A 22,297-nucleotide genomic window follows, 5' to 3' on the forward strand; every position below is an offset into this window, starting at 1 on the left:
AGCGCATCTCAACATGATGCATGCTTTTCCCAAGCCTTTGCCTTCCACTATTCCGGCATGCTACCTCCGTACTCCCAATTCCCATATGTTCGTCCATCGTTTGTACAAATACATGCCTGACCACCATACCCATGCATCCACTCACTCAATGCTCAATGTGGCCCCAAGACACTCGCCGTTGGTATCGAAATCTCTTTTTTTTAGTGTCAAAACATTATCATTACGCCTCCAGGATATGCATCTCATCATCATCATCCATCTCCACCGACTGCTTGGGCTTAGGTTCCCGTAGGAACTCGTGCTCCAAAGCGTCCTTGGCACTGATGCGTCGAGCAGGATCGAGCTCCATGCAGCGCTCCAGGAAATCGACGGCCAGCTTCTCCTCGTCTGTCAAGGGAATGCCAGGCTGACCGTCCTTACCGCCATCGGTGCGGCATGTGGACCAGAGAATAATCTTCCCAAGCGAGAATCCTGCATTGCCGACTGTGGGAATATTGGTTTCGAACATGCAGCCGTGGAGGAGGCCCGCCTGCTTCATGCGCTTGACACCAAAGATAGTGGCGATCTCAACCATGGCCTCGACGTCGTCAGCGCTGTTGAAAAAGGGGAACCGCTTGCTCATGATTGTCAATAGGATAACACCCGCTGACCAGATGTCAATCTTGGTCGTCTGCTCGGTGCACTTGAAAAGCACCTCGGGGGCACGGAAACCTCTTGTGCCGGCACGGTTCGCCCTCCTGGACGGCCGAGTGTCTGTCTTGGGGTAGCCCTGCTGAGGGCCGTTTTGGGATGCCGCGCTGTTGGTGATTCTCTGTTTGCGTACGTCTTTGCTCTCGTGGCAGAGACAAGGCTTGCTGTCGGAACCCTCGCGTTCAGCAAGACCAAAGTCGACCAGCACACCGCGTCTTGATTGAGGGTCGTAGAGGAAGTTTGTGGGTTTTATATCGCGATGGAGGATTTTGTGTTCGTGGACGGCCTTCAGGGCGGTGAACAAGCTGCGAAGGTAGATGGCCATATCCGAGACCTTCATCTGGCGGAAGTAATCACGGAAATCCTCGTGACGGAAATAGGGCAGTATAGCAATGACCTGGTCAGTGGACCGGAAGGCTGTGATCAAGGGGCACACGGCGGCACAGTTCCTCAAGTCGTGCAGGAGCTCGAGCTCGTTGAGGATGCGGTTGGGACTCGAGGTAACGTAGATCTTCTTGATGGCGACATATCGGGCGCGGCGACGATCGCGGGTTACTGATGTGTTGCTGGCGTTGGACTTCAGAGGCGGCGACGTCCACTTCGCAGCGAGGTTGTCCTTTTCTTCGAGATCCCAGCTGTTATCGTAGAACTCGTATTGGAGGTCCTCAGCCTTGTAGACTGTCGAGAAAGTGCCTGCAGAGGGTGTTTGTTAGTGGGAAACAACAGACAAAGCAACAACAAAGTGACATACCTTCACCAATCCTCTTAATTAGGCGATATCTTTGGGGGAAGCCGGGAAAGGTATCTTGTAAACGGTCCATGTCGCGTTGAACGTCCGTGTCGACAACCTCGTCCTCATCGGAGCTCTCGTCGGAGGGTTCCTCGACCTCCTCCTCCTCCTCCTCTTCGACCTCTTCGGTGTGTTGTTCCGACTCGGCCATCATCTCGGTGTCTTCTGTGCGGGCGTGGGGGGGATCTTCGTGAATTTCAAAGTTGTCGCGGCTGCGTTTGCGTGTGGCCGTGGCCATGGAGTGCGGCGGTCTCGACTCTGCGGTCATGGGGCGGTGGGCCAATCGCAAGTCTGCCGGGGCGGGAGAAGTGAGTGCCGGGGCATGGAAGGGAGAGGGCGCGCGTGTAGAGTTCGAGACAGTGTCTAGGGCTGGGACTGTAGTTGGAGCTTGGTATGGCTGGGGCGGGTAAGTGTGTGGTTGATTCGGGTGGTTTTGTTGGTGTTGTGATTGTGGTTGCGATTGTGGTGGAGGAGGAGGAGGAGGGTGTGGTGTCTGGCGGCTTTGGTGTTGTGGCGGCGGAGTGGGCGTTGGTGTTGTTGCCCAATCGTGCCGGTGCCAGGCCTGGACGTCGAGGGTCTGGCCAAATCGAGTCAATTGATCGATAGCATCCAGGTTGGGTTGACTGAGGCCAGCTGAGGAATCTCGCTGGGTTGTACACTGCGTCATCCGAGGCTGTGGTGGAAGGAATTGAGAGAATGTTTTGTTGTATTATTCGATTGAGTTTGAGACGGCGGTGGTCTTCTTTGGGAGGGTTTTGCAGTACAAGCTAGCGATGTAGAGGTACCTGAGATGGTCTGCAGTCTGCAGCGTACAAGGACTTGATGTATGGTGAGGTGTCTTGGGAGGTGACCAAGGTTATAATTGGACGCTCTTGTTTTTCGAATTTCTTTTTTCTTTGCATCTGGCAGCAGGTGATTACCTTGTGTAGGAGAGAGGTGGGAATCTTTTGGATTTCTTTTGGTCTTGGTGCGTCCCATCCGATGCACGTCGGCGGGCTCTTCTCACTCTGGTGCTCTTTTCGCATTCGTCCTTTTGGCGGCTGGCCCCGGGTCTACCACCTAAAAGGTACATCGCGGGGGGTCCCAGGATGGCCCCGAATAGCACCAAATGGCACTAAATGGGTGCAATGGAGGGGCAGTTTGCGTTGTAAACAGTGTCATGGTCCCCTGGAAAACATTGCGCTGACCAATCATTTCGCTTAACTAGACCCCGCACCTCAGAAAAAAGTGACTTTCCCTCGAGAGGTGGCAGAACTGCCAGACACTGCCCGGTCGCGTCGGACTCCAAAAGAAAACAATAAACAAATTCCCACTTGGTTGCTAGGCGCATCTTGTCCCTCCACCCTCCCATCTGAAAGTAATTAACCACAATTAACACACACATCGTCAACACAACACCACAGGCCGTTTTGCGCTTCCTTCGCCTTCTTTTGCTTCCTTTTCTGGCCCTGTGCATTACTAACCCACCAGCTACTTGCAACACCACGCACCAGGCCATACGAGAACACCACGGCTGGTCACAGACATTGACTGACCCCTCCTCTCTCTGTCTCTCTCTCTCTCTCTCTCGTTCTATTTCATCCTTTAGATTCCCATCCTCTTCTTCTTCCCCTCTTCCCCCCCCCCCGCCCCCCCCGCCTCTTGATCGCGTTCCGTCGCTGGGTGCGCACACCTCGACCAGACCGCAGCCATGGACTCGGTCGCATTCGACATCAACGATGCGCTCAAGCATTACATGAGCGATCCCGCCAGTATTCCCACCCCGGAAGCTGATGGCTCCCTCTTCGACTACGAAAATGACCCCGAAGGCCTCACCGCCGCCGTCATCAATCCGGTTCTCAACCCCATCGTTGACGCTGTCGCCGAGAACCCCGAGGCCATCACACGCAGTGCCCATCTCGACTCACTACAGTTCCTCCTCAAGTGCGCACCCATCTCCCCTCATCCTTCAGACCCCTCTCTTTTGTTGTCCTCCTTTCCGTCGTCTTCTGCTTCCACGTCCCCTAATGAACGCCATTCTGAGCTATTCAACTCCTCTAGGTACACCGCCTTCCTCCCGCCACAGGTTCTTAGCAAGATCTTCGACTTGATCATGTCAGGTCTGGCCGCCGAGGGCGATGCGATAAACCACGACCTCGAATCTCCCGACGAACAAGAGACACTCGCCCACCACAAGCAGCTCCTCGAGATCTACGGCTTCCTTCTCCAATGGACCATCGCTGCTGTCGAGACCAAGGCCGCCGAAAAGTCCTCAACAGCACCAGTCGCAAGAGGTCGCGGCAAGCCAAAGAAGAATGCGCCCAGAGACAAGGACGGTGTATGGGACTCGGCAACCCAGCTGCAGTCTGCTCTCGACATCATGAGCAAAGTCCTCAAGCTCAAGCTAACCAAGATCTTCCTGACCACCTCCGAAAGAGACACCTTCATCGGCCTATTGACTCGTCCCGTTTACATGGTCCTCGAGAGTGAACAGCGCGTCAAGAGCACGTCAATCCGCATGCACGCTTTCAAGGTCCTCTGCATCGCTGTCAAGCACCACGGCCACGCATACGGTACGTCGTCTTGTGCGGCGCATTCTTGCGCATCCAAACTAACTCTCGGCAGCGGCCCAGATCTCCATCGTCCAAAACCTCACATACTTCGAGCACCTTTCCGAGCCCATGGCCGAGTTCCTCCACATCCTCGCCGAGACCTACGACTACCCTCAGCTTGCCGATGAGGTCCTTCGCGAACTCAGTAACAAGGAGTTCAACTCCAACGACACCAAGGGCCCCAAGTCCGTCTCTCAGTTCATCGTCAAGCTCTCCGAGCTGGCCCCAAGACTGGTCATCAAGCAAATGACCATGCTCGCAAAACAACTAGACAGCGAGGTAATGCTCCACCGTCGCGTATTAGTAAAGCATTGCTAACGAGTTTCAAAGTCTTACACACTGCGTTGCTCTCTCATCGAGGTCTGCGGAAATATGGTTGCCCACTTAGTCAAGCAGGACGAGCGCGGCGAAAACCACAAGTCTCAGCTCAATGCCTTCTTCGACGTCTTGGAAGAGCGATTCCTCGATATCAACCCTTACTGCAGATGCAGAGCCATCCAAGTCTACGTCAAGTTGTGCGATCTCGAACAGAAGTTCCCCAAACGACGACAACGCGCTGCGGAAATGGCCTGCCGCAGCCTCGAGGACAAGAGCAGTCACGTCAGGAGGAATGCCATCAAGCTTCTGGGGGCTCTTATCAAGACACATCCCTTCACAGTCATGCACGGCGCTCAGCTGTCCCGCAAGGAATGGCAGGCACGTCTTGACAAGGTGGACGAGGAGCTGAATGCGCTCAAGCCGCCCGAAGGCGCGCCAGGCCTCGGCGAAGGAGCTGACACCACTGTTGATCAGCAGCTTCTCGACGATGCGACGCAGATTGAGCAGTCGCCCCAGAAGCCCGCACCCATGTCCGACGAGCAAAAGTTCGAGGCGGTCCGCAAGGCCCGCGAGGAGGCCGCCACATCCGAGGCCATCGAGAAGCTTACTCTCACCAAGCGATACTACTCTGAGGCTTTGAAGTTCATCGACGTCCTTCACGAGGCTACTGGCACCGTTTGCCAGCTGCTGGGATCACGCAACAAGAGCGAGGTCATCGAGGCCATGGATTACTTCGAAGTTGGCGACGCCTACAACATTGAGCAGAACAAGGTCGGCATCCGACGCATGTTGCGTCTCATTTGGACCAAGGGCAACAGTGATGAGGGCAAGGGCGTTCAGGGCCATCTTATCGATGTCTACAAGCGTCTGTTCTTCGAGGCGCCCGACTCCTTCACTTCCAACGATGCAGCCAACTTCATCGCCCGCAACATGATCAGTTTGACCTTTGGCGCAACTCCCGCCGAGCTGACATCATTGGAGCAACTTCTCAGCACCATGATGAAGCAAGGCTTGGTCCCTGAAATCGTTATTGCCAAGCTTTGGCAGGTCTACGGCGTGCAGAAGCGCGAGATTTCCAGGACACAACGCCGCGGCGCCATCATTGTGCTCGGTATGCTGGCGACTGCCAACCCCGAGATTGTTGTTGGAGAGATGGAGACAATGTTGCGCACTGGTTTGGGTTCCCATGGCCGCGCTGATCTTCAGCTGGCCAAGTACACTTGCATTGCCCTTCGCCGCATCAACCCGACTGGTCGCCAAGCAAAGGAGTCTGCCGTCAAGTTCTCTAGACTCCCGAATGACCACGCCGTTTTGTCCAAGTTGGCTTCCATCACCGAAGTCCCGTCCGAGAGCAAAGAGTGGTATGGTGTTGCAGAGCAGGCAATCAACGCGATTTACGCCATCTCCAAGCACCCCGACACGCTTTGCTCCGACATTATTCGTCACAAGACGAAGCAAGTTTTTGCTGCTCCCCGATCGCGTTCAGCCTCGCAGACTAGCTCGCAGCCGAGCTCACGACCAGTCTCGCGAGACGATGCTGACTCTGTTTCCGTTGACGAAGATGGAAACGAGACTGTTGTTGCTCCGGCACCGCAGCCAAAGAAGCGGGATGCCGCTGTCGGCCTGTCTCAGCTTCTCTTTATCGTTGGCCATGTTGCCATCAAGCAGATTGTGCACCTTGAACTCTGCGAGCTCGATTTCAAGCGCCGTAAGCAGGAGCAGGAGAAGGAGAAGACCGCAGACAAGTCCACCGGCCAGGCGGGCAAGAAGGACGAGCCCGATGACCTGGACTTGATTGGTGGCACGACTGAGGATGACTTCACCGAAGCCATGGCGCATATTCGTGAGCGTGAGCTTCTGTTTGGCCCCGAGTCTCTGTTAGCACAGTTTGGGCCTCTGGTGTCTGAAGTCTGCGCCAACAACACCACATATGCCGACAAGGGACTGCAGGCCGCCGCAACCCTCTGTCTCGCCAAGCTTATGTGTGTGAGCTCGGAGTACTGCGAGGCCAACCTCCCCCTCCTTATCACCATCATGGAGCGTTCGGCCGATGCGACAGTCCGTTCCAACGCCGTCATCGCTCTCGGCGACATGGCTGTGTGCTTCAACCACCTCATCGACGAGAACACCGACTTCCTGTACCGTCGCCTGGCGGACAAGGACCAGTCTGTCAAGCGCACATGCTTGATGACGCTCACATTCCTCATTCTGGCCGGTCAAGTCAAGGTTAAGGGTCAGCTGGGCGAGATGGCCAAGTGCCTAGAGGATGAAGACCGTCGCATTGCTGATTTGGCGAGAATGTTCTTCACGGAACTCAGCACCAAGGACAACGCCGTTTACAACCACTTTGTCGATATGTTCTCCCTGCTGTCTGCCGAGAAGGGCCTGGAGGAGGAGAGCTTCCGGAGAATTATTCGATTCCTCCTGGGTTTCGTCGAGAAGGACAAGCACGCGAAGCAGCTGGCCGAGAAGCTTGCCGCCAGACTTACCCGCTGCGAGACCGAGCGCCAATGGAACGACGTCGCCTTTGCTCTTGGGTTGTTGCAGCACAAGAACGAGGACATTACCAAGACTGTCTCCGAGGGCTTCAGGGTTATTCAGCTTCAGGCATAACGGGATGTGGACGAGATGGTGCAAGCTGGCCTTGTGGCCGTGTAGTACTAAGGTCATGGGTCGGCGTTGATGGTTTTGCTGCTTCTGGTCGTCGGTTGGCTGTCTGACTTTGGGTATACCACCGCATGGATGATGAGACTTAATGATGCCGATGAATCGATTTCTTATTCGTTTTAATTGCCTGTGAAGAATGACTTGATGGTGACTATATGTGGTTCTCGTGCCGACGTGTCTTTACGCCGGCGCTCGATCTAAATGTATATTCACGCTTGACTAATATTTCAAGCCAATAATCCTGCGCCAAGAGGTTCCTGCGTTAGTACAAACGCTTCCCCTCCATCAACCTCAAACTGAGTTCCATTCTTCACAACTCCATTCACCCGAATAACAGACTTCTCAAGACTCGTCACCATCGGTTCCGGCAAGTAAACCTTCCCCTTACTCCCAGCAGGACTCTCAGTCTCCATCCTCAACATCCCACCTTCAAACCGCCAATCCACAGCAACATCCCCAAGCACAGTCGGATACCGTCCCTTAGCCCACTCCAACCCCAACGTCAGCGGCTCAACCTTCCACTCCGCGAATCCGGGCGCAACAGGCTGGATGCCCAGGACGTAACGACTCAACTCCGCCGTCGGGCCTGCGGCCCACCCGTGACAGAGGGACGTCACTATGCCTAGACAGGGGGTTCCGTCTGGGTTTAGTGCTTCCCAGAAGCAGTCTGTGTAATTCTCGTGGGTTGGGTTGGCCATGGGCGCCCAGAGGGGTTTGAGGAGGCTTAGTGCTGTGGATGCGTCACCGGCGGAGAGTGCTGCGCGGAGGTGGTATGATGATGCGTAGGGACTGATTTTCTGCGCGAAGCCCGCGAGAACTGTGGATTTTGAGAAGGCTAGAGGGCCGGAGGGGAGGAGGAGGTCTCTTGAGAGGGTTGAGAGGATCGAGGATGTGGTGTTGGGTGAGGCGGGGACGCCGGCAAGGATGGCGAGGGCGTTTGCGTCTTGTGCGAAGCCTGTTTGTATGGTCTCGGAGAGGATGTAGGCGTTTAGGTCCGGGTTCCAGAGGTTTGTGTTGATTGCGGATCGGAGGGCCTTGATTGACTTACACGCTTCGCATGTGTACGTGATTATGAAAACTGGAGTCTGAGAAGGCTTGACTAGGTATCCTTTTCATCGACAGGGAAATATTCGCACAAAATTCTTCCCGTCGAGAACCCAACGCCAATCCATTGCGTGAGATGGCGGCTTTCTTGAACTGGTCAGGTTTCCGCTCTGCCTAACGTGAGGCAACCACTACGTGCGACACTCCTGACAAGTGCAGAAACATGTCGATAGCCTCACTTTCAGGCATAGAAAACACGCCCTCTGGTCGAGGCCATGTCCAATCAAGCACCATTCGCCCCACTGTTACCGCGAAAGAACTGGAGAGCCGCACAGATGGGTGGGAAAAGATTCAAAGGCTTGGGAGAATGATATGAGACTGACGCTTAGCTCTGCAGCGGCGCACATGTGGAAATGTGCGGACTCTGACCTCCAATCACACAGCAAATATCAAGCTGTGATGTAGGGCTGTTGTTCTTGCATACAGCACTGCAATCTTAACCTCGCCCACGGCTTGAAGCACAGTGGGCAACATAGCCTGCCATGGGCCACGTTTTTACACTTCGTCCTTTACCAAAAGCCAGAGAACGGCGCAACCGTAAGCATGATGATGGAACAGGTCGTCTTGATTCTCTCCCTCTCGAAAAGTATCATATACATACGCCAGCATTCTGTCAGCTTCTTTTGCCCCAACCCATCTTTCCCTCTAACCCCTTCTCCCTTCCGCCAGATACAAGTATGGAAAATCTAGTTCTTGCTCTGCGGCGCAAGAGCAAAGGTAGGACGAACGAATCTGTATATCACAAGTTAGCTCTCTTCTTCTCACTCCCCGTTGCTCCCCTTCTCCACCGAAGGAACATATCAACATACCTCTCGTTGTGGTAGACCTTGGTGTTCTCGCCCAACAGCTCCTTTTCTCTCGCCTGGTCGGCGTACCACCTGCGGACCTGGTCGCGGTCCTCCTCGGCCTGAAGGAGGGGAATAATGTGAATTCGCGCCCACATCTTCTCTCTCGCCAGCTCGCTGTGACTCGTCAGCATCTTTCTCCCAGCGACTCTACCACCCATAAGACTGCTCTACGCCTCCCTCTGATATTTGTTCGTCGTTGCGTGCTTCCTGTAGTCGAGTTGCCTCACTGGCCCTCGTAGAGTAAGTAGTATGGCATCTCGTCCACCAGATCACCTGCAACTCCGTCCAGTACCCAGATAGGGGAGTATCGCAATCGAGGTGTTGGGTGTAAATGGGTCGCAACGTACTTGGATTCCCGGATACCCTTGGTCAAGTGGTACCATCCGTATCCCATCACCAGTCCCATACCGAGCAACATTGTGCCGGGGCGGAATCCACGGGCGGGCAGGTTGCGCTGTTTCCAATTATCAGCATGATTCCTTCAAAGTGTCGCGGCTCCTCCTCGTCTCTTCGTCGTTTCCATGTTCGTGATCCTGAGTCCAGAATATCCCTTCCCTGGCAACCTCTCGTCGTTCCAGTTCGGTATCCTCGGTCGGGAGCCAATTCGACTGTCGAAAGCGCCCAGCTCAACCATTCCGTGTCCCAAGTGCCTCCTCTTGCCATGTTGCTGCTGCCACTCCCCGCTCGATCCGGTAATCCCTTCTCCAGTCCTCCTCTTGCGACTCCCTCATCCTCCTCACTCCCTCAACCCCTCCACCGCTTGCCAGAACTCACCTTGTACTGCACAGCCTGGTAACCTCCCACGGGCGGCATATCCTGAGGCATCCTGTCTCAATCGTTTCCTACCGACCCAACGCGGTCGGCTGCGCTCGTCTAGAAGGTGTGTATAGTTTCGTCGAGTGACTTGTGTCGATCAATTGCCCCTCCGTTCGTCGGGGAGTCAATTGAATTGCGTATCGAACAAACAATCGTTTGGTTCGAGAGATCGGGGGTATCGGCGTCGGTTCGACGGGGGGTGTGTGGGTTGCGATGCGATATGGTGGTCGTCGAGCTCGAAATTCCGGGACAAGCTTTGGCCTGGGGTGCCTGAGGTGATTGTTTTCGGGTCGATGGTGATTCGCTCAATTGGCCGACCGATTATGTAAGGCACATTGCGGACCCATTTTCTCACCTTCACCGAGATACCCACTCGGTGAGCACCGAGGCACCCAAGGGCTCACAATGTCACTGAGCTTTAGCCATGGAAATGTTGTTGGAGTTGATGCATCGAATAGGTCATAAATATCAAGTGGCTAGATATGCACCGACCCAACACCGTATTGTCTATTCACCACCCCAGCGTACTGCACTTGAATCCTACACATATTTGCACATCTCAACTCCATGCCATGCTTCGCCAACGGAAAGGCTGGGGTATAAACCGAATAAACCATAGCCAACCAACTTTTTCTTCGTCACGTTCTTTCCCACGTTCTTCCTCACTTTTTGCGGCCTCCCCTTCCTAGCTTCTTTTTATATGCATCATGCCTCTCGCTGCAGTGGTTAGGGTCACTAGTCCTCTCCGGCGGCCGCGAGCTCGGCCTCGAGGTCTGCCTCGAGATCATCCTCGTCAAAGTCGTCGACTCCGTTCGCAGCGGCGCCGTCCGGTATGAGCGCGACATCCTCCTCGTCGCCCGTAACTTGTGGGGTAGGCAGGCTGCTCGATTCGTTGTTATCCTCGACGTTGGGAGTCCGTACTGAGCTCAGCTTAGAAGCACCGCGGCTCTTGGCAATGCGTTGCTTCTTGGACAATGCACTTCCACCTTCGTCGGAGGCCGTGTCGTCGTCCATGGCTTTCCTCTTGGTGCCGCCAGTGACCGAATTTGAGGAGTCTTGGGATGATGGCAAGTCTTCGCCGGCATCGGTATCGCCACTACGGCTTTCCGTGTCGGCATCTGAGCTGTCGTCGTCGCTCCCGAGGAACTCCTTCATCTCGTCGTCGACGCCTTCCCAGTCGAACGACTTCAAGCCGTCTATCGGACTGACTTGACCGTCCTCAAACTCAAGCATCATATTCTCTTCATCCCCGTCCTGGTCGCCTTCGTCTTCGTCCGAGGCATCATCGTCTTCCTCGAGTACACGTTGCTCGCCCGTTTCATCAATGATGGTCAGGTGCGGCCGTGAGTCATCGCCATCGGCATCAGAAATTGTGTCTGCCTCCGTAGACTCGGACAAGGCTAGCTGACGCCGATCTGCCGGGTGAACCTCGACCAGGTAGGGTGCTTCGTCGACACGCTGCCACTGGCTGAGGGAATCAGACAGCCAATTTTGGCTAACAATCTTGATACTCGGAATCTTGGCTGCCTGCCTGACCTTCTGGGTACGCGGGCGAGACGTCGAAATAACGAGATGAGTGACCTGCTTAGACACCCTCGTCGAAATCTGCGCACCGAAGCTCATGGCTTGGATGCCAATCTCGGACTGCAGCACGTCGACGCCGAGGGGAACGAGGCCAGACAGGACAATTGTAGTGCCTTCGAGAGTCGCGGCCTTCATCGTATCGAGGACTTCGCCGACGTCTGGAACGGCGTCGAGGTCGATACCGTCGTCGCCCGCTTTCTTCCGCGGGGCTAACTGTGTAGGGGCAGCAGCGCGCTTCTCGTCGTATTCGGTATAGAATTTGTGGTGTAGTTGAGTGAGGTGTTGTTGTAAGTAATGCAGCTCAGCATCGTCGTCGCGGAGGACTTGCGATCGATGTTGCACTGTCATGATATGTGCGCCATTCTCGGCCTCCTGTGTGACCTTTTCGTTTTCTTCATCTTCTTTGTCGAGTGCCTCTTGCATGTGGAGAAGCGGCCTTTCCTTGATCTGCTGCTCCAACAACTTTTCTTGCTCTCCGCTTTGTGTTTCCTGCAGGACCTTGTCGTCGCCGCTGCTCATCTTTACCAGCTCGTCAATGGCAGACACCTTGCCATTTGGTTGGTCGGCTGTTGACGCCTCGCTCGTTGGCGCTTCGCTTGTTGGGGCTTCGCTTGTTGGGGCTGCCGGTGTTGGCTTCGCTTCGGGTGCGGGTGGCGCGGGCAGGATGTCCTGTCTCTTCGGGAGGAAACTCGAGTTGATGTCGCCGATGCCCTTGAAGAAATCGTATGGCACAACCTTGATCAAATTGGGGCGATTGCTTGGCCACACATCTGCTCTGTCGTCGATAATAACCACCATATTCGTGTTCACCGGGAATAACCGCTGCAGACTCTTTGAGATCATGCTTCCGTTCTCGTCACGGCTGATGACGCGGTTGCCAAAGAGTTTCTGCTGAGGGTCGACAATCTTGGCAATGTTGAGAGCGTATGCGCGCGTTCCCATTGTGTAAACGTGCAACTCGTAAAGCTCAGCAACCTTCTCGAGGAACTCGGCAAGACCGGGCCGCATCTTGATGTAGTACCAGCAGCCAGATGTGACCATCCCCCGGGGGCCTTCATCGTTAAGCTGGAATTTCTTGACATCCTTGACAGCGTGGTAATTGGGATTTGACGGGTCCTCCATCCACTCGCCAACAGTCGGCTCGATACAGGCGTGGATGATGGTCTGGTCGAGATCAACAACGAGACTCAGCTTCCGTTGTCGTAGCAGACGCTTCTGGGTATCGGACTCGGCACGCGCAGCCAGGTCGCCACTGACCATGAGGCCGGTCTGGTCGTGTGTCATGTTGATGGTGGCGCGCTGAGTATCGCGTTCGGCAGTGGCCCAGTTCACCTCGGTCATATCCTTGCCGCAGATTGCGCACAAGCCTTGGAACTGGATCTCGTGAGAGCAGGCCTCCTCGACCATCATACACGGCGCGTCGCGCGTGAATGTCATGCCTTCCTTGAGACGCCATTCCTTGAGTGTGCCTTCGGCCGGACTATCCCAGCCGACGACTGTGGTTTCCTCCTCTTGCCAAGTGTTGCCGGCGATGGGGTCGCCGACCTCGCGCATCCATTTGAAAGAGTATTCCAGCACGCTCTCCTGTTTTTGAACAGTGTCGCCGGGGCGCTTGAGGAGTTTTGTAATGGTAATCGGGTAGCGCAGTCGCGCTCCTAGTGAAAGTAGCTTGCCCATGATGACGGCAGACTACTGGGAGGGTTTGGTCTAAAAGTCTGTCGCGATGGGAAAAGGTCCAAGGTCAGCAAAGTGGGCTTTGAAACACGCGCGTGTGCGCAAATGGATGGCAAAGTGGAAGATGCAGGCAAGGGTTGGAAGAAGACGTGACACAGCGCGCGGTAGGCGGCCGCGGAGAGGTCGGGTGCTTCAATGACGTCTCGAAAGTCGAGGGAGGAGGTGCGACGAACCTAATGAGACTCCCCCAGTAACAATCGGAGAAGGTGCCAGTGTAGTGGCCAATCCCATTGCCCCGAAGCTGATGAGGGGGGTGTTTGACGAATACGCAACAGACGGGGAAGCTCTGGAGCGTTGCGTTGGGATGAGATGGACGGAGAGGTGTAAGATGGATAAATAGCTATGCAAAGCTGTCGTCGTGGTTGGTTGGTTGTTGGTTGCTGGAGGAGGCGGCAACAGGAGGAAGAAACGCGTGGGAAGGCCGTATTCTTCTTAGCCTTGACTACTAGCTGATTATTCCTCGGGGGTCCTAGGCGCAATTGAGTTTTTGGTGACGTGATGCAATTGGACGGAATGCTTGATCCTTTCGCGCGAGATGTTCGTTTGCTTGACGCGTGCTATCTGTAGCGTGGTGGGATGAAGTCGGAGCTGGTCTCGATGCTAATCGCAATGGAAGTTGCTGATGCTCTTACTCGCTTGGGGTCCGGGGGGGGGGGGGGGTGTGGAGGTTTTGGAGCTCGGGGATTTCGAGTGGAGGCGGGCACCTTACTGTGTAGGTCTGGACCGAACCGTGACGTGCACCGCAAGCAGGGCAAGGTGAAGGCAAGGTGAAGCGCGGTAAAAGGGGAACCAACCGGGAAGCCCAGGCGAAGCCGCGAGACGGGGTGGGGTGGGGTCAGCTGTCGGTGAGCACTGACCACTTGGGGAGCTGGAGCGGGTCCGGGTCGGTCAGGGTTTCGCAGGAATGCTTTTCCGAGTGTAGCTTTTTAGGCGGCGGGATGAGTGGGGCGCGGCGAAGGAGTGTCCCGTTGAGTGGGGCAGAGTTGGTGTTGTGTTGGTGTGTGTACCTGTTCTGGCAGGATCAAGTACCTCGGTGTCTTCGGCAGTCCGTTGCTTTGCCAAGGCCTCGAATGTTTGGTGATGGAACGTTGAGGTACAGCAGCTGCAAGTTGATCTGGATTTTACGTTTGTGTCTGTGATGAAATCGTACTCGAATGCGGGTAATTCAGGATTATCTCTTGCTGTATCACCTTCAAGGCAAGCTGGTTGTGAGATGGGTATCTGACAGAGCTGTGGTGTGATGTCTGGAGTACGGAGTGCTGCGATGCTGGACAGAAGGAGGAGAGAAAAAGGTACAAGGCCTGAGCTGTCGAGGTACAAGGTAAAAGCTGGTAGCGTCACTGCTGGTCGCTGGCAGAGGGGGGAAAAGGCAGCCTTTTTGGTGTCCGTCAACCACTATCACCCGAGCCACCCCCTTCTGAAAGAGTGGGATGCGATGGCCTATTTGTACCTGCTGTAGCACCCCAGCCTGCTTCTCTATGATGCAGCCATGCTCTCCGCTGAGGGTGCCAGCCGGCTTCAAGTGGTGGCTGCCTGGCGACCTCTGCATGAGAGCCTCACGAATCACCCCCTTGTTCATTCCCCAACTCGTCCCTCACTCACTCACCTCACTCCTCTCTCACTTTGTCACTCACTTGAGGTACTCCCCTCTCTTGCTCTCCAGTCTGTCAGCCTCTCGTGCAGTGCCAGTGCATGAGGACTCTCTCATCCCAGCTGTGAGCACCCAGATCCATCATCCCACCTCTTCCAGCCAGTCACACCTTTTGCTCTCATCACTGGGTTACAACAGGGAGCCTCTTCAAACAAGTACAACCAACAATGAGTCACGTGAAGACCTTACTGAGGATAGCTCCAACCTGTGAACCTGATGAAAAGAGCGCAAACGAACAATTCACAAAGCCTCATTGAATTCACCCTTCTAAAAGACTTGACATTACCTCAGCTATTCCCACTCTCAGTCACGCGCCCATAAGCTCCACTGCAAATTCCCATGTAGGCGGAAGACGGGAGAAGCAAAGATGCCGCGGTCAGCAAACACCAGTGACCACCTGCATCTCTGACTCCCTCCCAAAAGTGGCGTGAACTCGGCACCTCACATGAGCAGCAACGCAGCCTCCCACCACCTAACCTCAACCTCTCTTGTCTCCTGATTCTTTCCACCTCACTCTCCCAGCTTGTCAACAAAAAATCCCCCTTCACTTGGCCCCATCTAGCAGCTGCTGCTTTCAGCTCCCTCATCTCTGCCGGCATTGCCTTGATGCTGCCACCCCCGTCTCGTCTTGTCTTGTGGTGAGATGCTCCAATAGCGTGATGATCCATGTAAATCGAGATGCAGCTCAAAATAAAGTAGCGCGGAGAGAGAGCTTCCCCCAGACTTTACCTGGTCATATCTCTCTCTCTATCTCTCTCTCTCTCTCTACCTTGATTGACGTGCATCTTTATACATGACCCTCCATCTGGAAGCATCAAACAGCACTAAACACATCAAAGCCGTTGGGGACTCTACTTGAAAGCTTTTATTGAGGCAGCATCATCAAATATCGCTCTTACTTGTCTGCGTTTCCAGACTAGACTACTTCGTTACCAAGAAAAAAAAAGTCATAATCGAGTATTAATGTACTCTCTATCCATGAGTATGGGTGGCCACATTGTCCTGTGTCCCCAGTGCCGTTCGTTCTGATCACGCCACAACCCCGTAAATCAGTCAGTCATTCAGTTCCCCCGTCTCCCACCCCAGACTCCGAACCAGAAAAAATGCAACTCTTTCCCAGAATCCTCTAGCAAGTCCGTGAAACGCCGTGCCAGCCAATGTTCGTCCATTTCAATACCTTGGTGACGTCCTAGAATCCCCGACGCATTCCCAATCCGATCCCACCCCGTCCACCTCAAATGTTGGCCTCGGAGTCGTGTCGCGCAAGATGCTGTCCCCTAGCGCCTCACTGAGAAGCTCCTGGTCAACCCCCTAGGCCTCCGGTTGCTGTGAGGGCGAGGGCGAGACGCGCATCACCCTGTTCCCGAGAGGCTTGTCCCCCGGAAGCCCGGGTAGTGCCCCCATCTCGGAGAGCTTCTTGGTCGTCACATCCGGGTCGGGCTCGTCGTTCCCTATAAACGTCCAGCTCTCCTCGGCCTCCTCGTCTTCGTCTTCTTCGGCATGCGCGTGCTTGCCTGCCTTTTTCTTGATCAAGCTCGTCGCGTACTCCATGTCGCGGTACAGGCACTGAATCGCGTTGTCCACGCCACGTTCCTGTTATCGTATTAGTTGACCATTGAATCTTAAATTGGGTCGGAATTGTGACTTACACTGCGAATCTGCTCACCCAGCACGCGAGCCTTGACAATCATACGGTCGTTATGCGTAGCTTCCCAAAGCGCGCGGGCGAAGGAGACTGCACCCCATTTCTTCAGGCAGATACCGACGCCAATGTCCTCGACTCTGCCGCCAAAGAAGAACTGGTCACCAAAGAAGGGTCGGATGATGGTAGGAATACCAGCCCTCAAGCTGGCGCCCGTCGTGCCGGATCCACCGTGGTGAGCGGCCGCATCAATCTGCGAAAACAGCCAGTCGTGGGGCGCACTCTTGATGACGAAAATCTCGGGCGGGATGACCGGCTCATCCTTTGCGCTCTCTGCGTCGCCCGGCTTGGCCACGCGATCCGACCAGCCCTTGGACAAGATGCAGCGCACATCGGCCTTTTGAACGGCGTCAATGACTTCTTGGGTCATCTTGGCTGTGTCGTTCACAATAATGGATCCGAAGCCGACGTATACAAGCTTCTTCTCGTCCGCCCTCGCCTTGGCGATAAAGTCGACAAGTTCCTGAGGCGGCTTGAAATCCGTACCTTCCTCCAAGAACCAGTACCCTGTGACGCGAATCCAGTCTGAAAAGTCCAGAGGCGGTGCGACCACGTACTCGGAGAAGTTGTAGAGGAACGGGACCTTGTTGGGTTGCATCTTCTCAAGACTGGTGTTGGGCAGCTTGAGCGTGTTGTTGCGCCAGCGGTTGACCTGATGAGCAGTCGCCTTCCAGAAAATGTTGTCAAACATGACGTATGTCATATAGTTGTATGCACCACCCATCTTGTACTCAGGCATAACGAATGCATGAGGGTAGGCTCTGGTCCGGGTCCACGGCATGGTGAAGGCTCTAAAGTAGGGAATGGAGAGCTTCTCGGCAATGTGAATGCCTGCCATGGCACTGGGACTCTCAATGAGCAGATCAGAGCCCTGGCAAGCCTCCCACGCCGAGACCAGTAGCTCATCCAGCCAACCACGGAACATGGAGTTGGCCTCTCGCAGGAAAGCCCACGTGAATGTACCGTTCTCGATGCAGAGTCTCATGAGTTCACCCGGATCACCGTCGACTTTTGCGAATTCGATGCCGTGGCCCTCGATCCAGTCCTTGAACTCGGCGTGAGTAGCGATCCGAGGCTTATGGCCTTCTGCGATCAAGCCCTTGCACAGGGCAATGTATGGCTGGACATCACCTCTGGAGCCTATCGTCAAGCAGGTGATCTTCATCGAGTGAGGAGGCTTGAAGTTGAGGAATGAGGCTTTCGGGTCGTCGAACAATATCGTCGGAGCATCGTTAACGCCTGAGCCTTCCTTTGGCAGGCGAAGTTCGTGATCGTGGAATTCCTCGAGTTGACGCGCTTCCTTCAGCGCGTCGCGCTCGGCCATGGCGTTCTCCTCTTCTTCCTTCTCGTCCAGGTCTAGGTCTCCCGACTCCTTGAGGTAGCGTGTCGTCTCCAGGCTCTGAAGCAAAGTAACGGCGCAATCGTCTCTGAGCTCGGCCTGGCCAAACTCGAAAAAGACCTCCTCGTGGCCGCGAATGACAACCACCAAACCGGAGTATCCAAAACGGAATCCCTTCTCCTTGTCCACGTTTTCAATATCTTTCAAGGGGAGAATGAGCTTGGTCCTTGTTCCAGGCAGCAAGCTGCGGAAGCAGAAGGACTTGTCGCTGATGTAGATCTTGCCATATAATGGCAAAACACGCAAGATGTAGCCGAAGTAGGTCGCTTGAAGCTTCTCCGTCTCGGGCAGCGCGAAATGTGCGCGGAAACGATCCATGGAAGTCTGGATCTTGCCCTCTGCATCCTCGTACAGATCTTCATCGTCCGTTTTGATTTCGGGCGGAGCATCGTAGTGCTTGCGGCCGCCTCGCCACATGCCAGATACTTTTTCAACGTAGCCCATAGATTCCGTTGCCAGCATTGAGCCCAACTTACCACTAGTACTGTTGAGATACTGGGCAAAGGCGCCCACACGCTGCAAGGGGAATGCGCCCATCTTGGTGATGCTTTGCAGCGTCGGGGTCACGGGAGGCTTGTCGCCATCATTAATGGAGCCCGTCGTTGCAGCATGCTGGCCACTGTATGCGGCCAATGCCGGGGGACTTCTGTTGTCGCGGCGTTGATTCTTTCCCAGCTCCGTCCGGGAGGCAGAAGCTGAACGTCGCACCGTGGGGTTCTGGAAGACGTCGCTGCCACGCAGGATCTGGCTCGCTGAAGGGTCCTCATTTGATGATGCCACCATGCCTGAATAGCTCGGGTCTTCCATAGAAGACTGCGCATATGAATCGGTAGAGCCTTGTTTGTGGGGCCCATGACGAGAGTCGTCCAGACGGTTCCTGCTCATGGAGCGCCGGTTGCCGCTGAAGCTGCGCCGGGGCGAGGAATCGCGAATGATAGTCGACAGGTCCAAACTACGGCGGCGGAACCCCCTGAAGGCATCGAAACTAGCTCGCGAAGCATCCATACTGGCGCGTGGGCTGAGAGCCGCGGGGCTGTGAGCAGATAGGGGTGACAGCGTCGCCTTGACAGCATCGGGCAGCTTGGTCGTCCTAAGCTTCGGCGGCGCGATGCGTCTACTTGCGCTCATGGAGCTGCGGGCCGAAGCTGGCACCGACTGCCTCGATTGCCTCTCCTGCTCTTCCTGTGCTTGCGCTGCCTTGAGGAGGGCCGCATCCTTTGCGCTTGACGAGGCATCCTCAATGAGAATCTTAAGCACACTGATGGCATCCTTGCCAAAGCTGAAAAAGGAGAAAAAGTACTCGTCGATGGCGTAGGTCTCGTCATTGTCAATGACACGAATCTTGCAAGTATCAGCAAACTCGAGCATCTGAGTGTCCTCAATGTCGATGACGTTCTCGATAGGCAGCGAGATCTTTACGCTGTCGCCCTCATTGTGAGAACGGAAGATGACTCTCTGCAGGCTCTTGACCCATTCCTTGGCACTGGGGGCGCTATCGGCGCGGAGGTGGTATGTCCGGTGGTGAGTGACGACGGTGAAGGTGAGGCCGTCCTTGTTGTTGTTGACGCTGGCTGAGATACCGTAGCGAAGGTCGATCTGGCCGCTGGGAAAGTAGACATTGGAGGGGTCCTTGTAGTATGCCAGAACATCGCCCTTGAGGCGGAACCAGTAGCGGTTGTACTTTGGATTGCGCTTGCCGCTCTTGGATAGATAGCCCGACTTGACGACCTCGTGCTGTGGTTGCTGTTAGCATTTACTGTAGAATGGGTTGTAGGTAAGGCAAGGAGAGTACGCACCGCCTTCTTGGGAAGGTAGGCATAGAAGCAGATGTGCTTTGCCGTGATGTACATGTAACCCTGGAGTAATACGCTCTGGAGCAACCAACAAGGGTATTCTACTGCGTATTAGCTGAAAGCGCTCATTGCCGGCGTGGCATTATTCATCAACATACCCTCAATGACAGCTTCGGGATGGTCAAACTCAAAGATGTCCTGCAGACGGCGCGCCAACGCAGTGGAGCTTGAATCAGCAGAGTCGCTGTAGTTCAGCTGGTCGCTAGACCGGCGGTCGACGTCGAAGCTGGGTCTCGCGGACATTTCGGCTTTTGCCTCGAGCATCCTGCTCATAACGGGGGCGAGACGGTGGCCGTCTTGGTCGTCGTCTTCTCTTGTATCATCGACGGGTTGGGACGGAGAGGCCTCGGAGGTGTCGCTAGCTTCCTCGGAGGTGGGCTCCAGCTTGGAGGTCTCCTTTTTGGACTTGTGCCGTGGCAGACGTGGGAGCGCCGGTAGCGATCGGAGGAGCTTGGAGCCGGAGATCTTGCGCCGGTGTTTCTCGGTCTTGGAAGACGAATCCTTCTTGAGGACGGTCGTCTTTGACAAGTCGGAGTCGTTCTGGCGGCGCTGTTTGCGATGCAGGAGGTGGCCGATGCCGTGTACCTTGTCGTCACCAGCATCCAACTTATCGGCGCCGTGACGGCGAGTGGGTTCGTCCTCGTCGGCGCTCTCCTCGTCGCTGGATTCAAAGCGATCGTGGAAGTCAACTCGTGAGCCGGCAGCAGCAATGAGACCGAAGATGGACTGGTTCATGTTCATGAACATGGGCGGGCCCTGCTGCGGTACCAGATCCTCCTCTCTACTATCGTCGCCCTCCTTTAACCTTTCGGGCAGTTCCATCGTCGGGGTATTTGATTCGTGCCGCTTCTTCTGTAACTTCTTGCCGACGCGCTTCTTGACATCGTCCTCGCCGAAGCTGACGCTCGCGGCGCCAGCTGGAGCGGGCGACGCCATCGCTATCGGGGTGTTGGGTCGGTGGGAGGCAGTCGAGCGAATGGTAGGTCGAAGGCTACCTTGATTAGGTAGGACTTCTTATGTGTTGACGACCTCTTTGTCCGGGCGACACGGGAGGTGGAGAGGCGGGGAAGGCGAAAGACGATACTGCGGCAGCGGAAGCGTCGCACTGGCGGAGAGGAGGGTGGCAGGGTGGAGGAAGATTCGTTTGGCTACAGCGGGTTCATTCGGGCGACGACGATAAGGTTCGAGTTCGCGGGAGGGTTACGGAATAGAGGACAAGGCAAGCCGGGGCCAAGGTCTGATGGCGATAAAGTACAGAGTTAATGGTCAGGTAAGGAAAGGTAAGGTAAGGTAAGCAAGGTGAGGTAAGGAGGGTATCCGTGGGTTGGGCCGTTGGTTTGGGATGAAGACGGAGTGGCAGCCAGAGACACGGCGGCAACCTTGAAGGATGTACTGAGTAAGAGACGGGAGACAAGACAAGTTGAGGAGGGTAGCACAAAGACAAAGAGTCAAAAGGGTTAGGTAACCAAGGCACAGTACTTTAGCTAGTAGGTAGGTAGTAGGTAGGTAGTAGGTAGGAGAAGATAGCACCAGGCAAAATAGGTCTTGGGACTGAACTGAGGACAGTGGAATAGGTGCCTCGTTGATCTGATGGGAAATGGAACAGTTCAATGAAGGTTATTGCTGCGCCTGGACCCCGGAAAAGACGGAGACTGGGGTGGACAATTGACAGTCGTCTCCAAGGCTACCACGAGGTGAGGGTCATTGATACCTCGCAGTTTTAAGAGTGAAAGTACAAGGGGAAAGGCGGCAATTTCCAGTCAGATAATGCAGAGTACAACCAATAGGAGACAAAAGCAAAGGGAACGAAAAAGAAGGGAAAGAAGAGCCCACTTGCCATTCATTTGTTAGGCAGTTTGGTCCCGTCGCATTCGCACCAGCTATCCGTACGTACGAAGTACTCCGTAAGGTGTTACACGTTCGACCTGGAGATAACCGGGAGCAGCCAGTCGGACAGTCCTCTTCAGTCAGAATGAGACGAATGTCTTGAAGAGACTCATCATTCTCTCACAGTCTCACTTGCCTCTCATTGTCTTCTCAATGTGCACTAGCAGCACCTTAGCAGCAGCTGGACTCCCCCAAGTTCTGTGCGCAGCTGCACGCGATGCTGCGCCAAAAGTACGCGCATTTCCTCCTCTCTACCCGTACCTTGTGGGCCTGAGATGCATGGGTGCTTTCTCTCAGGGGTCCAGTCATTCCTCTCACTTTCTCTCTGTTTGCTTTCCCATTGGACCGGTGTCTTGAAAGGAGTAGGCTCACGAGCAATCTTTGGTCGCTCCAGTGTCTGATTGCATGAAGCTTGTGATGGCCCATGGCCCCTGCCTGCCTCTGCCTCTGCTTACCCAGTGAGTATCCGTCTATGAGCCTCTGACCAGTCATAGAATAGGCAGGATATGTTGTAACTCATCTCCTCTTCTGACTCTCTTCAGATTCATCAGCAAGAGATGAGTGTGATGAGCAAGATGAGAGGCAACAGATCAAAGGAAGAGAAACTGGCGCCGTGGGGGCCCACAAGTACAAAGGTACAAAGGTATAACCTTGAGGTAACTG

General features: G+C 54.9%; 7 protein-coding genes across 7 annotated transcripts; 2 read left to right on the forward strand and 5 right to left on the reverse strand.

Moving 5' to 3' along the window:
- Positions 1-220: 220 nt before the first annotated feature.
- Positions 221-1,718, reverse strand: BDP81DRAFT_461850 (kinase-like domain-containing protein; the record flags this gene model as incomplete). Its single annotated transcript, XM_060593830.1, has 2 exons — positions 221-1,383; positions 1,442-1,718. 2 exons carry the CDS (start codon positions 1,716-1,718, stop codon positions 221-223), a joined length of 1,440 nt encoding a protein of 479 aa, XP_060444236.1.
- Positions 1,544-2,230, forward strand: BDP81DRAFT_430008 (uncharacterized protein). The gene has a single exon (XM_060590567.1). It carries the CDS (start codon positions 1,874-1,876, stop codon positions 2,084-2,086), a length of 213 nt encoding a protein of 70 aa, XP_060444237.1. The 5' UTR covers positions 1,544-1,873; the 3' UTR covers positions 2,087-2,230.
- A 760-nt stretch (positions 2,231-2,990) lies between these two features.
- Positions 2,991-7,313, forward strand: BDP81DRAFT_376311 (armadillo-type protein). Its single transcript, XM_060586737.1, has 3 exons — positions 2,991-4,032; positions 4,085-4,350; positions 4,402-7,313. The coding sequence occupies exons 1-3, from the start codon at positions 3,171-3,173 to the stop codon at positions 7,000-7,002; spliced, it is 3,729 nt and encodes a 1,242-aa protein (XP_060444238.1). The 5' UTR covers positions 2,991-3,170; the 3' UTR covers positions 7,003-7,313.
- Positions 7,284-8,228, reverse strand: BDP81DRAFT_395204 (Six-hairpin glycosidase-like protein; the record flags this gene model as incomplete). The annotated part of the gene is made up of 2 exons (XM_060588043.1): positions 7,284-8,099; positions 8,193-8,228. 2 exons carry the CDS (start codon positions 8,226-8,228, stop codon positions 7,284-7,286), a joined length of 852 nt encoding a protein of 283 aa, XP_060444239.1.
- A 187-nt stretch (positions 8,229-8,415) lies between these two features.
- Positions 8,416-10,110, reverse strand: BDP81DRAFT_430011 (GRIM-19 protein). The gene is made up of 4 exons (XM_060590568.1): positions 9,783-10,110; positions 9,356-9,462; positions 8,970-9,122; positions 8,416-8,892 (listed from the first exon to the last, which is right to left on the reverse strand). The coding sequence occupies exons 1-4, from the start codon at positions 9,831-9,833 to the stop codon at positions 8,847-8,849; spliced, it is 357 nt and encodes a 118-aa protein (XP_060444240.1). The 5' UTR covers positions 9,834-10,110; the 3' UTR covers positions 8,416-8,846.
- A 767-nt stretch (positions 10,111-10,877) lies between these two features.
- On the reverse strand, positions 10,878-13,085 carry BDP81DRAFT_297672 (uncharacterized protein; the record flags this gene model as incomplete). Its single annotated transcript, XM_060583106.1, has 1 exon — positions 10,878-13,085. A coding segment is annotated over one exon (2,208 nt), but the record flags the coding sequence as incomplete, so codon positions are not given.
- A 2,697-nt stretch (positions 13,086-15,782) lies between these two features.
- Positions 15,783-20,955, reverse strand: BDP81DRAFT_40259 (glycosyltransferase family 28 domain-containing protein). The gene is made up of 4 exons (XM_060588849.1): positions 19,846-20,955; positions 19,691-19,788; positions 16,443-19,628; positions 15,783-16,386 (listed from the first exon to the last, which is right to left on the reverse strand). Exons 1-4 carry the CDS (start codon positions 20,681-20,683, stop codon positions 16,105-16,107), a joined length of 4,404 nt encoding a protein of 1,467 aa, XP_060444242.1. The 5' UTR covers positions 20,684-20,955; the 3' UTR covers positions 15,783-16,104.
- Between the last annotated feature and the right edge of the window lie 1,342 nt (positions 20,956-22,297).

This window comes from Colletotrichum phormii, assembly GCF_030913505.1.
Source record: "Colletotrichum phormii strain CBS 102054 chromosome Unknown BDP81scaffold_12, whole genome shotgun sequence".
In the NCBI taxonomy this organism is placed as follows: domain Eukaryota; kingdom Fungi; phylum Ascomycota; class Sordariomycetes; order Glomerellales; family Glomerellaceae; genus Colletotrichum; species Colletotrichum phormii.